Below are 13,728 nucleotides of genomic sequence, written 5' to 3'. Positions count from 1 at the left end.
CCAAACCAGGCAGTTACCAGGAAAATAATGCTCTCAGGCTACTTTCACTAAGTGAGATAAAGTGACCAAAGCGGGATTGGTTACCTGGCATCGATAGCACCTTCTACAGACAAAGGGGTGAATATCCGGTCATAGGATGTTGCCTGGATAGAAGGAAGTGTTATTTGTTACAAGGACTCACAAGAAAAGGTTCTGTCTGGAAACCCGTAAGGAATCGATACAGCTAAACATGGGAGTTCTTTGCCCAGGAATCCCCTGGCACAATGCAAGGCAAGACTAGTCTAATTTTACTTCTGGATCTTACTCAGCTGGGAGCCAGTTATCTGAAAGATTGGGCCTGGGACTCATCTGGACTTAACAGTGAGTCTACACTGTGGTAGCAAGAAGTTCACTCAAGCCACAGAGGAAATAAGCCCTGCCCAGCCACTTCCATCAATACTAGTGAGGGTGCCCCAAACACCATGTTCCCAACTTGGATTTCCAGGGGGCTCAAGGGTGGCATTCTGGGACACCCTCACTGCATTTCCAGGGTTGGTGGAGCTTATTTCTTCCTGCCATGGTATAGATGTACCCCCTAAGGCACAATTACTGATTCTGTGATTACTGAGTCAGTAGAAGGGGTGAAACATGTGCCCACTTCAAGGTGCCCTCACACTGCCAGACTGAGGTCAAAGGTTTCTCAGCATAATGGAGCACCATGTCCATCTCACACCCACCCACACGCACACATTTAGAGACCCCTACAGGACTCATCTTGCAGTGTGCTGCCTTTTGGTGCCAGCTCTCAGTGTAAACCCTGCAGGGCTGGGGACAGCATGTTCTCATCAGAGGACCCAAGTTTTTGGGGACTCTTTTCCTCCTGCACCTTGCCAAAACCCGAGTTCAGGGCACCTTAGGGAACGAAGTCAGAGTTATCCCTGTGGCCGAGCTCTCGCCTCAGGGTATGGTGCCATTTTGGGGACAGATGGCAAGGGAAGTCCCTTCAACTGGAAGCCTATATATTGATTATAGGCCAGCCCCTCTCAGGATTCTTACTATGAACATAAACACCAGCCCTCAAGTGAAGAGGCTGTTCTGCTTCATATAACACAGCAAAAAAAAAGGGGTGGGAGGTGACATTCCTACTTCATGCAGAACGTCGCTACTGTAAACAGGCTACCAGTAGCTAGTGTTCAGACCTCCCTGCAGAAAAAGCCCAGGGCTGGGGCAGAGCACAGGTATCCTTTTCAACCCTTTCCCTACACAACACAAGCTCAAGCAGGAGAACAGGGAAATGAAGTGGCCATGAGGTACTCACAGTGACCCGATGAGTGATGGCACTTCGCAGGAGATCTGCCGAGACATGCAACAAGTTGGCCACAATCTGGATTTCTGTGTCACTGGGGATGGCTGCAAGTTCAAAGGATCCTTTCTAGATCATGGGGGAAAAGAAAGGTCTAAGCTGATACTGGAGACAGGGTCCCAGACTTGTTACCCAGGGCAATGTCTGCAGAAAACTGGTCTCATCCTCATTGCACAAGGGCAGGTCACAAAACCCCAGTGCCTCAGCTTGCCTGAATTTGGCTCGTTAGGCTCCAAAGACCTCAGGCAGCCCAGATTCTCCTCTGGGTATTTGCAGCAGTCTCAGAGGAGCAGATGAGACTGTGTTCAACAGGGAACAATACCCCAAGTCCCATCATGAGACTGCTGTACTATTCAGTGTCTGTCACGCCCAGAACTAGCAAGGGACTAACATACCCCACAGGAGGTAAAACAGATGTTCCCAAGCTGCAGAACAGCAGCCAGCATTGCCCAGATAGAGGTCAGCTCATCATCCGAGAGGCCAATCCCCTGCAGTGCTTGCATCAAGGCTGTAAAGTCCTGATCGTCCTGCTTCCCCAGTAGGTTGCATGCTCTGCCCTGAGAGAACCAAGACCAGGGGTTAAATCACAGCCAGCTTCTCATTCCAAGGTCACATCCCAGGACAGGAGACAGGCCCCAGGTTGCAGAAGTTTGTTCTGGGTTGCAAAATGCAAGGGGACTGTACTGGGCCCATCAGAAGAGGGACCATTTCAGAAACGTTTGTGACCAACACTTTACACTTCATCCAGACCTAGGAGTGTTCAACTCTGGGCTATTAGATTGGGGCTTGGTCCATATTTCTCCTTCCATATCAGGTACGTGCAACCTCAGGAAACATTTCTGTTGACACACATATGCTCCCACCTCACAGTAGCTCCTATCACAGACATCCATATGAGCCAAAATTTTCTCCCCTCATAGTTCAAATCCTTCTCCAGCTGGAACCTTTCCTGAGAGTAGGGTGATCTGCTGAAGGCACTGCAACCTGAGGCCAATAAAGAGTCCAGCCTTTGAATAAGAGTTGGAAGCTGTGGGGGGAACCCAATCCCCTGTTTAGGCCAATTTTGGCCCTAATTGGCCCATCTCTTCTCTCTCAGAATATAAGCTCCATGGACCTGGATCTGCCTTCATCTGCATGGACTGAATTACAGGTCTAGGATCAGAGACTGAGACCTTTTGCTGCATAATCTGAGTGGCATCATATGAATTGTTAATAAGTAAATTAATGAACCCCATGGAAATCATGCTGAGACCACAAATTCATCCCACAACACATTGAAGAACTAAGCAGAAACAGAAGAACCAGCTGAGCGCTTGAGGAGGACACCCCCAACAGGCCTGTCTGTACATCTAGATGCACCAGGAGAAACTTTAAATACAACCTGTAAAAGACCAAGAGAGCTGAGTGGTAGGTAAAGGCCATGCTGAGTTTCTCAAGCCTATTGGCACTGAAGCCTTTTCCCAGCCCCAGTCCAGCAGCAAGTTGAGGCTTTCTAAGATAAGTCATGTTGGAATTCACCTGCCATGTATCACCAGGGATATAATGAAGGGGGTCTGTACCCAACACTTGATGCTTCAGAACAACAAAATGCACACTGTATTTCCTTGAATATCCTACCCCCCACAAATAAAATATGGAAGGCAGAGTGTTGGGAAAAGATTTTCCACAGTTGTGGCTTAGATCTAGCTTTTGCATGTAGAGGCTGCGCTGAAAGATGGCTGTCAGTATCTGCTCATTTGGTCACTCAGCCACAAACTGTTGCCAATTTGACAGCAGCTGTACAAGGATTAACACTAGACTGCCTCTCTTATTTGCTGTCCCAGAGAGAAGCTGGAAACCCTCTGGTGCCACAGTGTCTCCATGCTTTTATTCCAGCAAAGTAAAATCAGCTTCCCTGCTTAAAGCATGTGTCCTAGTTTTGAAGGACTGATTTTTGGGAATTGTTGTGGTACGCAAGTGAATACTGTAGGACACAGCCTGGCCTACAGGTTTAAGCCCTTGGCACAGAGCTTTGCTGCAAACCTCTGGGCAAATCCCTCCTCCCTCCATGCTTCCCTTTCCACCTTGGTCAGGACAGGTCTGATAATACCCAGATACATTTATAAATCATAAAGGTGGTACTTCAGAAACACTAAAGTGAGCACTCCCTAGCGAGTGTGCAACACTCCACATGTGGCAGAAGACTCCTGACTGACCATCCCACCCGAAACTTTGATACAGACAGAAACCAAGAACCAAACTACCCCCAGGTTTGGTTTTGCCAAGCCCAAATCCCAAGATCTGGCTGATGAGGTTTTGTCCAGCTCTACCCATCTTCCTTTGCACGCAGAATTCCCCTTCCCCCAATTCCTAACAGGCCAAGGCACTGTACTCACAATATCAGCTCTCATTGGGATGCTGCAGGGCCATCATCATCTCCAGCTAACTAAGGGTTAGAAGTCTTTCCACCATCACCCTGGCTGCACTGCCACCTTGAATGGCATTCACAATGCTGATAAAAGCACTCTTCATCACTACAGCTGCATCTACACCCTGGCTATGCTGACAATGGGTTGTCCTTCCTTCCTTTTCACGTCCTTGCAACAGGATATTTAGCAGAACTTACAGATTCTTTGGAACCTAGCAGGGCCACATCATGAGCACTTCTGCTATAGCTTCAAACCTGCAACCTTGAGGCTGTCAACCATGCACCTTAACATCCACACCACCAAGCCCCCACTGGGGGCTGAGATTTTGCAGCACTTTGGAGCATAGATATTGCCTGAAATGAGATACTATGATGCTTGCTTCTTTCTAGGTGTTAAGGAAATACAAATCTATTGATTATGCCAGGCCATTAATTACATGAACCTCTTAGAGTCATAAGGCCACTTGTCTCATCTTTACTAGGAGGAAAACTGATACCATTCTAAATATAGGACTATGATTCATAAGTTCCTCAGTCCACTATTGCTATGTAGCAATAGCTATCCTGTATGAAGACTATTTCAGCATGAAAGTGACTTCATTCCAGAACAATTTACTCTGCTGCAGCTTTGCTGGCCAGTTCCTCCATTCAGACCTGGCACTTTTTATTAGCAGTTCTAAATTTACTAACCTATAACTTAATCGAGTATTTTGCATAGCTGGATATAGGATGAAAAGAACCACCCCTGACAAAGCAGGCATCTCACCTGTTGTTTTCTTGTGCAGGGTAGATTATAAACCCAAGCAAAGGCATATTAGATCTGGCTATTTTCACTGGACACTGAAGCCATGGAGTCACCATACCAGGTCATTGTTTGGTTAACCCTCACAGAACAAAGGTCCCACTTACATACCCTTCTCCAAGAGAAGAGGCCTGAATGGTGGGAGATGGAAGAGAAATGACCTAAAGTATTACGGACAAAGACACTCATTCATGGGCTCCAGACAGGACCTTCAGTAGCCAAGAGCCAAAATCATACTGTGCTACCTCTGTAAGAGGATTTTGAGAAGGGAAGCAGAGCACCTGCTTTCTTAGTCATCTCCTGTTGGGGCCTTAGCTGATGTGAGAGGGAAGAGCAGGGTCAGCCATGTCGCTCTACCACATGTTGCAGAACCTGCACCTCCTCACTCACCTGATTCAGGTAGAAGTAAGTCTCTGCCTCCTGCAGGTACATCTGCTCTTTCTGCTCCATGGGCAGCCCTGCCAGCAACTCGTAAAACACATGGTAGCTCCTCTCGCCACAAGCCTGAGAAAGTATAACTCATGCCGTTAGTTAAGATCCTGTTTTTGTGCCCTATGGCATAAGTACCAATGAAAAGCATCTCTAAGTAGAGCTCTTTCCAAATCTTTGGGCTGAGCAAAGTGAGACCCAAAGTCTCAAAAGAACTGCACCACTTGGAAACTATACTTAAAATGCCAAAGGGGATACATCCTCCTTCACAGGACTCCTGCTGCTGATCCCAGCCATATCCCCAAAAGACAGGAAAAGGACAACCCCCTCCCCCCCCCCCCCCCCCAAACTTTGAAAAAGCCTTACCAAGTGGCCTAACTCCAGACAAAATTCTGATTATTTTCTGTAGTGGGGCCAATTTCTCAACTGGTGCAAGTCAGCATAGTTTCACTGAAATCAATGGACCGACCCTGACTTGCATCAGCTGGAGATCCAATGCAGCGTAGTTACACTAGCAAGGTACACTTTTGTTCCTATATTGTCATTTAAGGTCCAAGCGGAAAATTCAGTATCAATTATTATTCACTATCAACTGAAACTAAACGTGGCCTAGATATGCAGGGAGCATGACCATGGGAAGAAGGGCTTGTCAGCTCTTACCTGAAACACAACACGGGACTTTTCCAGAAGATACTGGGAGATGGACGTACCCACCATGACTCCGCTGTGTGTGACAGGAGAAAGGTTCTGTAAGATGAGGGATTTTTGGTGACCCAACTGTACTCTGTACAGCATAGGCATCTGACTGAGGAGGGCCATTACTTAGGGACATGGGCCCAAGGCAAAAATTGTGTCTCTGAAAGCCACCACCAAAGTCTGGAGGACTTCAGAGTTGGGATTCTGGAGCAGCCCCATTGTACAGCAAGCAACCAGATAGAAAGTAAAGATAGAAGGCTATCCTGAAGTGCAGTGGAGCTGTGACCCTGCCATACAAAAACAAAACAATTCAGAAAGATCTCCAAATCCCCCAAATGTTTTGAGGCATAACCCTAATTAGCTTCCAAACACTCGGGCTTGTCTCACCATCTCCCCATATTCTCCCATCCATTTGTATTGAACCCATCATCTCTTGTCCAACTCTTTGGGGTCTGTGCTGTCTTTCTGCTGCACATATACAGCACCTGGTGCAATGAGGCCTGGGGCTAATAAGATGCTACTGCAGCAGTAACATGCTATGGGCCCTGCAGAGTGGGAAGAAACCAATGCATGCTGTATGAAGGATTTTATTAGCTAGTGAAATATTTGCCACATCATATAACAATCCTGACACACCGCTCATAACCAGGCAGCAGATTCGGTCACCACTCTAGAAGTAGCAGTGGTATGGTTGAATGCAGAGATGCGAATGAGGTTAAGCAGCATGGCCACATAATTCAAGCCACCCTGACCCACTAGGCAAAGTGCTGCTCTGTCAACAAAGCTGATCCTTCTTACCAGGGCCTGGCAACACTGAACACAGTTCTAGGTGTGCCACAGTCTGGCACGATGGCAGAGAGATCAGTCACTTCTCTCCTCACCGTAAGACCAAACCAGATTAGATCCTCAACAGGCTCTAAATGGTTATAAATAGACCTGCATCCCGGTAGGTTTTCATACTGAAACAGCACAATTGAGAAGACTGGGCACTGACCTGGGAGAGCTGAGTTCTGGCTTGACCACTGACTGGCTGTAACACCATGAGCAAGTCCCTTCTTCTCTCTTGGCCTCTTTTCCCACCACTTCCTCTGTCTGTCTTGGCACTTTATACCATAGGAACATCCCTCACTTATGTGCATGTACAACACCTATCAAAAGGGTACTCTCATCTCAGCTGAGCGCTACTTGAATGTGGAAAACAAACTGCAAACAGGGCCTCTGGGATTTCAAATCAGGAAAATCTGGCAGATTTCTTGAGAGCTTTCAAAGCACACTCAAAAGCAAATTCAGGGTCACAAACTTATTGATGACCCCCACAAAGAAAAAGTAAAGTGGGATAGGTGAAGACTTGGGTTACACAAACCTCTTGCACAGCCCACCTGCCCACAGAGGCACCCTGGAGCTGTTCCTGGGGGTGTCTGGCTCAGTGTCTCCCTCCCTTACCCAGCACCTCACTGCCAGGCTGGAAGCAAGCAGCATCCTTCAATGCCCTGTTGACTCACTGCCTCAGATGGACGTGCAGAAACTTCCCAAAGCGGCTCGAGTTGTCGTTGAGGATGGTTTTGGCATTCCCAAAGCTCTCCAAGATGGGCAGGACCTCACAGGGCTAGGGGGCAGGACAGGGCAGGAGACATTATATTACAAACAACAGACTTTCAGGCATAAAGGGACCAGAGAAACCACCTGGCCAGACTGCCTGTGTAATACAGGTGCATCCTATGGCCTGTGTGGGCTCCTGTTTGAGCTAGAGCCAGCACAAGGCTTGGCAGGTATTTCTGATGGTTATCTACTGTCATGTTAACAGTGTGAACCTTGTTCCTAGTCTAAAATGTGTCTGAACTAGGTCAGCCATTGGATTTGCTTCTAGCTCTTTGGGATAGTGGCTGACTTTGGTCAAACTCTTGAGCATTAAGGATGATGGAATCCTTGTCCCAGACAAAGGCTAAGAGATGCTACAGAAATGCAACCTGTCAGCATCCCATCACTAGCCCCTTTAGACTCCCTTTTGCCACAGCATGAGCTTGGTTTTACCCCAAATCCGACCCCCCACATACAAGTCTCCCGCTCAAGGTAAGGGGAGCTGTAAGCTTTTGCTGGGTGATGCGCTGGGGGCTGATGAGGGTTGAGGCTTGAGTGCTGCTGAAACCAGCCAGAAGTTCATGTTGCAACATCTCCTGGGCGTCCAGCCCAGTCACACTGCAGCTCAAGCATTGCTTTACACGGCAATCACCCTCACACTGGCTGTAATACCTTCCAGGAAGTAATTTGAATATAATCACAGCCTTATAGAGCCATTGCAGAACTGGCTGGGGTGATTTAGCTAGGATGGGAGCACCCCCTGGTGGAAGCCCAGTGCACATTATTTTCCCAGGTGACAAAGCCACAGAGCAGCTCTCCATACAGAAGTGAAGATCCTCAGTCATTAGTGGTTTTACTGACAGCTGTATCAGCCAGATCAGCCAGGGAGGGGTATGATCTTTTCAAACACTTAGGAAACAGAGCTATACCAGCCAAATTCTGTACTATAGATGAAGCCTAACTCAAGAGAAGTGCTGCACTGAGGACAAGTCTTTTTGTCTACTGGATCACAGTGTTCCTTGTTATCAAATTTCTGTTCCTTATGTGTTTTGTTTTTTTTAATATCAGACAGGCAGTTAGTACTGCAATCAAGCTGAGAGACCAGGCCCCATAGGGCCAGGAGCTGTACAAAAAACTTAACAAAAGGTTGGTTGTTCCCCCAGAGAGCACAAAACTGCAAAAGATGAGCAGACACACCAGGCATCTACAAGCTGGTCCGAGGTTCAGCTCAGGAGATGTTTGGCATCTCTGTGTTCAACATCTCTAGCGCTTGGTTGCTAGCTGGACTCAAAGCCACCTGGCATTGACCCTGGGAACAGTTCCCAACTCCTTACTGCCCAGAGTGCCAAGCATGAAGGATTTTGCTGACTTCAGAAGCAGGTCCCTAGTAGCCTCACTTCATAACAACCATCCCTGTCACTGTCTGGGGCCCTTAAAGGCAGGCTCAGTAGAGAGGCTAATGACTGAAGGGGAAACTGAGTTTTCTTGTCTTCTTGCCAGGAGGCTGCACAGCTTGAGGAATCTCATGATGTTCCTACCGCTAGTATTCTGCTGTTAGTAATGGGCTCTGGTTTCTGGCACTGTGCATCAAGCATCTCAGGCTCCCAGGATAAAGTTTACGAGCATCCAAGTCCCACTGTCTTTCACTGGGCCTCTGGCTTTCCTCAAACACTACACATCCCAAAGCCAGTCATGCCATCTGTGTAACAAGGATGCCATTCTCCAGCAGGCAAAGCACAACCAGAGAGGCCTCACACTGATACTTGACTGGTTCAAGTTGGTCTTATAAGGCATATGCCTGGGACAGGAGTAGCTGGACCTCATGGGACATGAAAGAGAAAAGCTGAACCTGGGTACACAGGGAAAAACAGGACTAGAAGTGTTTTGTGCTATGCCAAAAAGGTGGGCAAGCAAGCTTGGGAGCAATGTGTTCACCCTCTGTCTCCACAACCCCCTCATAAAGGACTTGAAGAGGGAATAGTTCTGCTTCTATCTTCCAGTCCTGGCTAGTGGGCCATTGGCTAGCCCACAGTGACCCATCACAGCCCAAAGTAAAGCAGTTGCCTCTTACCTGCTTGAGTCTATGGCCATCTTGTCTTTGGTACATCACGGTTAGGTACTGCACAATGGCTTTGGCAGCTTCCGTTTTACCTGATCCACTGTGCCCACTGTTGGAGCAAGGGTTAGGGATCAGAGGGATGGATATAAGGATTGGGCCAGGAGTGCCTATAATAACTGGGTAAGACCTTGTGCTGGTCTAAGTCAATTCCACCAAAGTCAGTGGAAAACTATGGACTCATGACAGTCCAGGATCCAACTAACATTATTTAAAAGTCTGGAGGCAAGCTGAAAAACACAGCTCCAAATGAGAACCCCATAAAGAGCCAAATGCTTTCCCCTCCCACCTCAAACCATATGTCATCCAGGGCAGGCTCATCTCTGCTGAGCAGCTACCTTCAGACTAACACAAGCAAGACGGGGAAGGGGCAGCTGATCATACTCTGAGGCATGGCACCAAGCCTGGGGCAACATTTGAAACCACCTGACTTCCTAGTCTCCTTTCTACCAATAATTGTCATGGGCTTTTACCATGTGCCCTCTTGTCATGTCCCATTTTTAAATTAAACAACCCTTATCATACCCCATGAAACCTTTTTCAGCCATGATATTACTTGCTATCCTCCTATCCTATGAAATGGCTATTACAATGGGAAAGAAACTTGGGAAGAGGAGGCTTCTGAGATCTACACCATACCATAGCATGGACAGAAATGTCATCTCCTACCTGATGACGATGCACTGCTCTTTCTCTGCTGTCTGAGCCAGTGTATAAGCCATTTCTGCAATGGCAAAGATGTGCCTAGATGCACAGAAAAAAATTATAGTTTGTTACTACAGCCTTGAATGTCTATACTGAATATGGACCTGAATCAGGCCTGGGTTTTCACTTTAAGATTCTTGGGTGAAAACCTTGTTCAAGGAAAACATGGCACGGCACACTTGAAGCAACAATATCAGCAAGTGCCAGGTAAGGACCACTTTGCTTAACGTACTGTACATTTCACCCAGCTCCAGCCCAACCCTATGAGGCCAGCTTCAGCCAAGTGAAATGATCCTGGAAAACCATGGAGGACAAAGGCTTCTCAGGGCTAAGAAAAACTGGGTTATTTGATAGGGGGGGAACCCAGAAACATACGGAGCATTTTTGGAGAGCATCTCCTGCCGATACTGAGCCATCACTTCTTCTGAGTAGAGATTGAGGGGTTTGAAAGGATTCACAGAGACCAAGATCTGCCCAATATAGGTCTAGGTGAGGAAACAAAGATGTGGTGGTATTAGATTTAACAGTTCATCAGAGATTTCTAAATGGCATTTGAAATGAACTAGGAATGACTATGTTACATAATCCATACAGAGCGTTTTAATCAGCTTCACTGCAATGTTAAAGGTTTTGATTTAAATTAATTGCCGGGGGTGGGGGGTGTTCTTCACACATTTTTCCCCATGTGGAAATATAGTTTCATATTGAAACTTGGTGTGAAATCCAGAAGTGACTCTTGGGACTATTTGGACAAGACAGGGAATTCCCTCCCAACTTGGCTGAGCTCAGCCTGAAACTGCAGCTAGGCACACTCAGGACATAGGGAAACCCGGGGGTTTCCAGGGTGTATGACATGCTCTTCCACCTGCTCACAGAATGATTGTCCTCTCTTACCCTATCTATCCTGCCTAGAGGCTCAACAGGTCTCAGGGTAGTGAATGAATGAATTCCCATTCCAAACAAAGTACCATGCCAGAATATTTGAGGCTTAAAGAGTGGATTGCAGTTTAAAAAGTGACTCTAGGAAAACCCTCTTGTTGAATTCCACACTTATTCTCATTGGCCTTGTTTACAAGTGAGAAGATGGTTTCTTTGACCTTGGCCTTGCAGAATCTACCTGCAGGATGGGAGGGCCCAGATGGCTTTTGCCTCATTGTCATCAATAAGGTTTTGATGATTGGAACTCTCCATTGTACTAAGAAAGGGCATGACAGAAAAGACACCAGGAGCTGAACAGGCTCTGCTGGTCTATGGGACTCAAATCTGGTCTTTATCAGATGTGATACAAGTGAAAGATGTGCAAAGACTAGTTCTATTGTGCAAGGTGAATACATGCTAATTTTAATGTCGCTTATGCAGCCATTTCCACCCTGATTTCCCCTTCCTGGATACACATTTACACAGTACTCCAAGATCCTATTGTTGGCAGTGTTTAGAAGGATTTTCAGTGCAGGGGTTAATTACTGTGCATTTATGTGAAACTTCATACATCGGTGGTCTGTCAATTACATGTATCCTGTGCTGAAACACTTGCTTATGGGAACAAAAGAAAAGAGGGATGTTACAGCATCTCTCTGTGCCCCTTATGGCTGATTTTGAGAAAGGCAATAGGGGCTGGTACAACTGTTTTGGGAATTCTGGACCCCTCTAAGGAGTAAAGAATGTGATCCAGGCTGGAGTGATACAGCAGGTAAAAGGCCCACGGTCACAATACCACTGGTGTCTATTGGGAAGAGATGTTAGGATGCCTGAGGACTGTACCCTAGCTGAGACTAGGAAAAACCCACCCTCAGAGTCCTGGTTCCAAATGAATTAGCACTAAAAAAAGGTGTCCTTACATAGATGAAATTGCGATGGAATCTCTTCTTCAGACACAAAAGAACTGAGCTCTCACAGACATCCCTAGAAACACGGGGAAGGAAGTATCAGCCAAAAGCTTTGTGTATATAAAATAAATCTACCTACCCTCTCTTAGGGATACACCAAGATGCTGGGTCCTGAGACCACTCCTGGATTTCACTGTCCAGGCTCAGACCTTGGCAGGATCTAAATTGTGCATGTGTATACAAGAGAAAAACACTGTGCCCGACACTGAAATAATGTTCAATCAAACATTTGAACGACTGTCATAGAGAAAAGGGAGAACAACTGTTGGCCTCTGCTACAGAGGGCAGGTCACCAAGCAACAGGTTTAAACTGCAGCGAAGCTGACTGGTTACATCTCAGAAGAAAACTTCCTAACTGTGTGAACAATAGGACAATGGAACAAGTTCCCCAGGGAAGTTGTCATGGGCAGGCAAGGTTCTTTGGGTAGATGGGATATCTTTTATTAGACCAACTAACTAGTTGGGAAAAATCTCTTTGCAAGCTTTTGGGCACAAACGCCTTTCTTCAGATATTGGGAAACTCTGCTGCTGTTATGCCTGAGGAAGGGTGTTTGTGCCCAAAAGCTTGCAAAGAACTTTTCCCCAACTACTTAGTTGGTCTAATAAAAGATATCACATCTACCCAAAGAACCTTGTCTGCCTGTGTCCTTAGACCAACACAGCTACAACCAACAACCCAGGGAACTTGCGGAATCTCCCTGAAGGTTTTCAAGAAGAGGCCGAAGAAACATTTATCTGGGACAGTATAGGAATTGTACGTCCTACATTCACACAGGGAGTTAGACTAGGTGACCTTTGAGGGCCCATCCAACCCTGTGGGTGTTTATATACATGCCCCAGGGCAGGGGCATGCTTTAATTACAGCAGCTGCAAAACCCACTCTAAGTAAAGCTCCAGAGCATCATGTGTACAGGTTTCCTTGCTTTATACGGGTTCTGTATGTGCAAATTTGCTCATATGCGATGACCCTTTTAATACCAAGAATTTGTAATATACAAAGTAAATTCACTCGTATGCGATCGGTGTGGTGGAAGCCCGCGGTCAGCTGCTTTGGGCAGTGCATTGTGGGAATGACACGCAGCAAAATTTATAGGTCTCCTGTGTGGATCTATGCTCCTCACTCATTGTCTGCGACACGTGTTTCTGTAGTTTCCATCCCAATTATGGCTTCTAAGTGTCCCACTAGCTTATCTCCTACCCCTCTTCCTGGTCCATCAATGAAGCCTTCACCACCCTCTCTTCACACCAGCTAAACATTCACCACCACCGTGTGCTTGCTGTTGGCGAGTACTGAAACCGTCTTGTAAAAGTGGTAGAAACAGGTCTGGCGGTCAGTACAGTTGACGTTTTGAAACGTATCCCTATTCGTTGCTTTGAAAAGTGGGATCCCTTTATGTGAATTCAAGTTATGCACCATTTTCCAGGAACACACGTATAGCATATAGCAAGGGAAACCTGTATCAGCATCCCTGCCTTGAAAAATGGCAGCAGGGGCACTTTAACTAAGGCTTGTTGAACAAGCTTTAGTTAAAGCACCCTACCGCCATTTTTCAGTGTGGGAATGCTGGAGCACGGTAATTACCTGAAGCACAGTAATTACCATGCTCCAGCAGACTCAATTGAGTCTGTTCTGACACGCTGTAATGACAGTGTGTCAAAGCAGCCTTGCTGTGCAGGTCTAGGTGCCCATAGGTTGATTCTATGTTCATGCTGCCCCTAATAGCTACTGTCTAGGGAATAAAAGCCCAAACACTTTCAGTAGACATT

The 13,728-nt window shown here is 46.7% G+C and overlaps 1 protein-coding gene and 1 long non-coding RNA gene across 2 annotated transcripts; both read right to left on the bottom strand.

Moving 5' to 3' along the window:
* Positions 1-80: 80 nt before the first annotated feature.
* On the bottom strand, positions 81-5,697 carry LOC109315218 (unconventional myosin-XV-like). Its single transcript, XM_019542814.1, has 5 exons — positions 5,641-5,697; positions 4,942-5,055; positions 1,738-1,899; positions 1,298-1,411; positions 81-143 (listed from the first exon to the last, which is right to left on the bottom strand). The coding sequence occupies exons 1-5, from the start codon at positions 5,695-5,697 to the stop codon at positions 81-83; spliced, it is 510 nt and encodes a 169-aa protein (XP_019398359.1).
* A 3,634-nt stretch (positions 5,698-9,331) lies between these two features.
* LOC109315073 lies at positions 9,332-10,551 on the bottom strand. Its single transcript, XR_002102419.1, has 3 exons — positions 10,451-10,551; positions 10,040-10,114; positions 9,332-9,422 (listed from the first exon to the last, which is right to left on the bottom strand). It is a non-coding gene; the product is annotated as an uncharacterized LOC109315073 (long non-coding RNA).
* Between the last annotated feature and the right edge of the window lie 3,177 nt (positions 10,552-13,728).

The sequence above is a fragment of the Crocodylus porosus genome, unplaced genomic scaffold, assembly GCF_001723895.1.
Source record: "Crocodylus porosus isolate Cpor-Errol unplaced genomic scaffold, CroPor_comp1, whole genome shotgun sequence".
In the NCBI taxonomy this organism is placed as follows: Eukaryota; Metazoa; Chordata; order Crocodylia; family Crocodylidae; genus Crocodylus; species Crocodylus porosus.
This window is presented reverse-complemented; position numbering and strand designations above follow the sequence as displayed.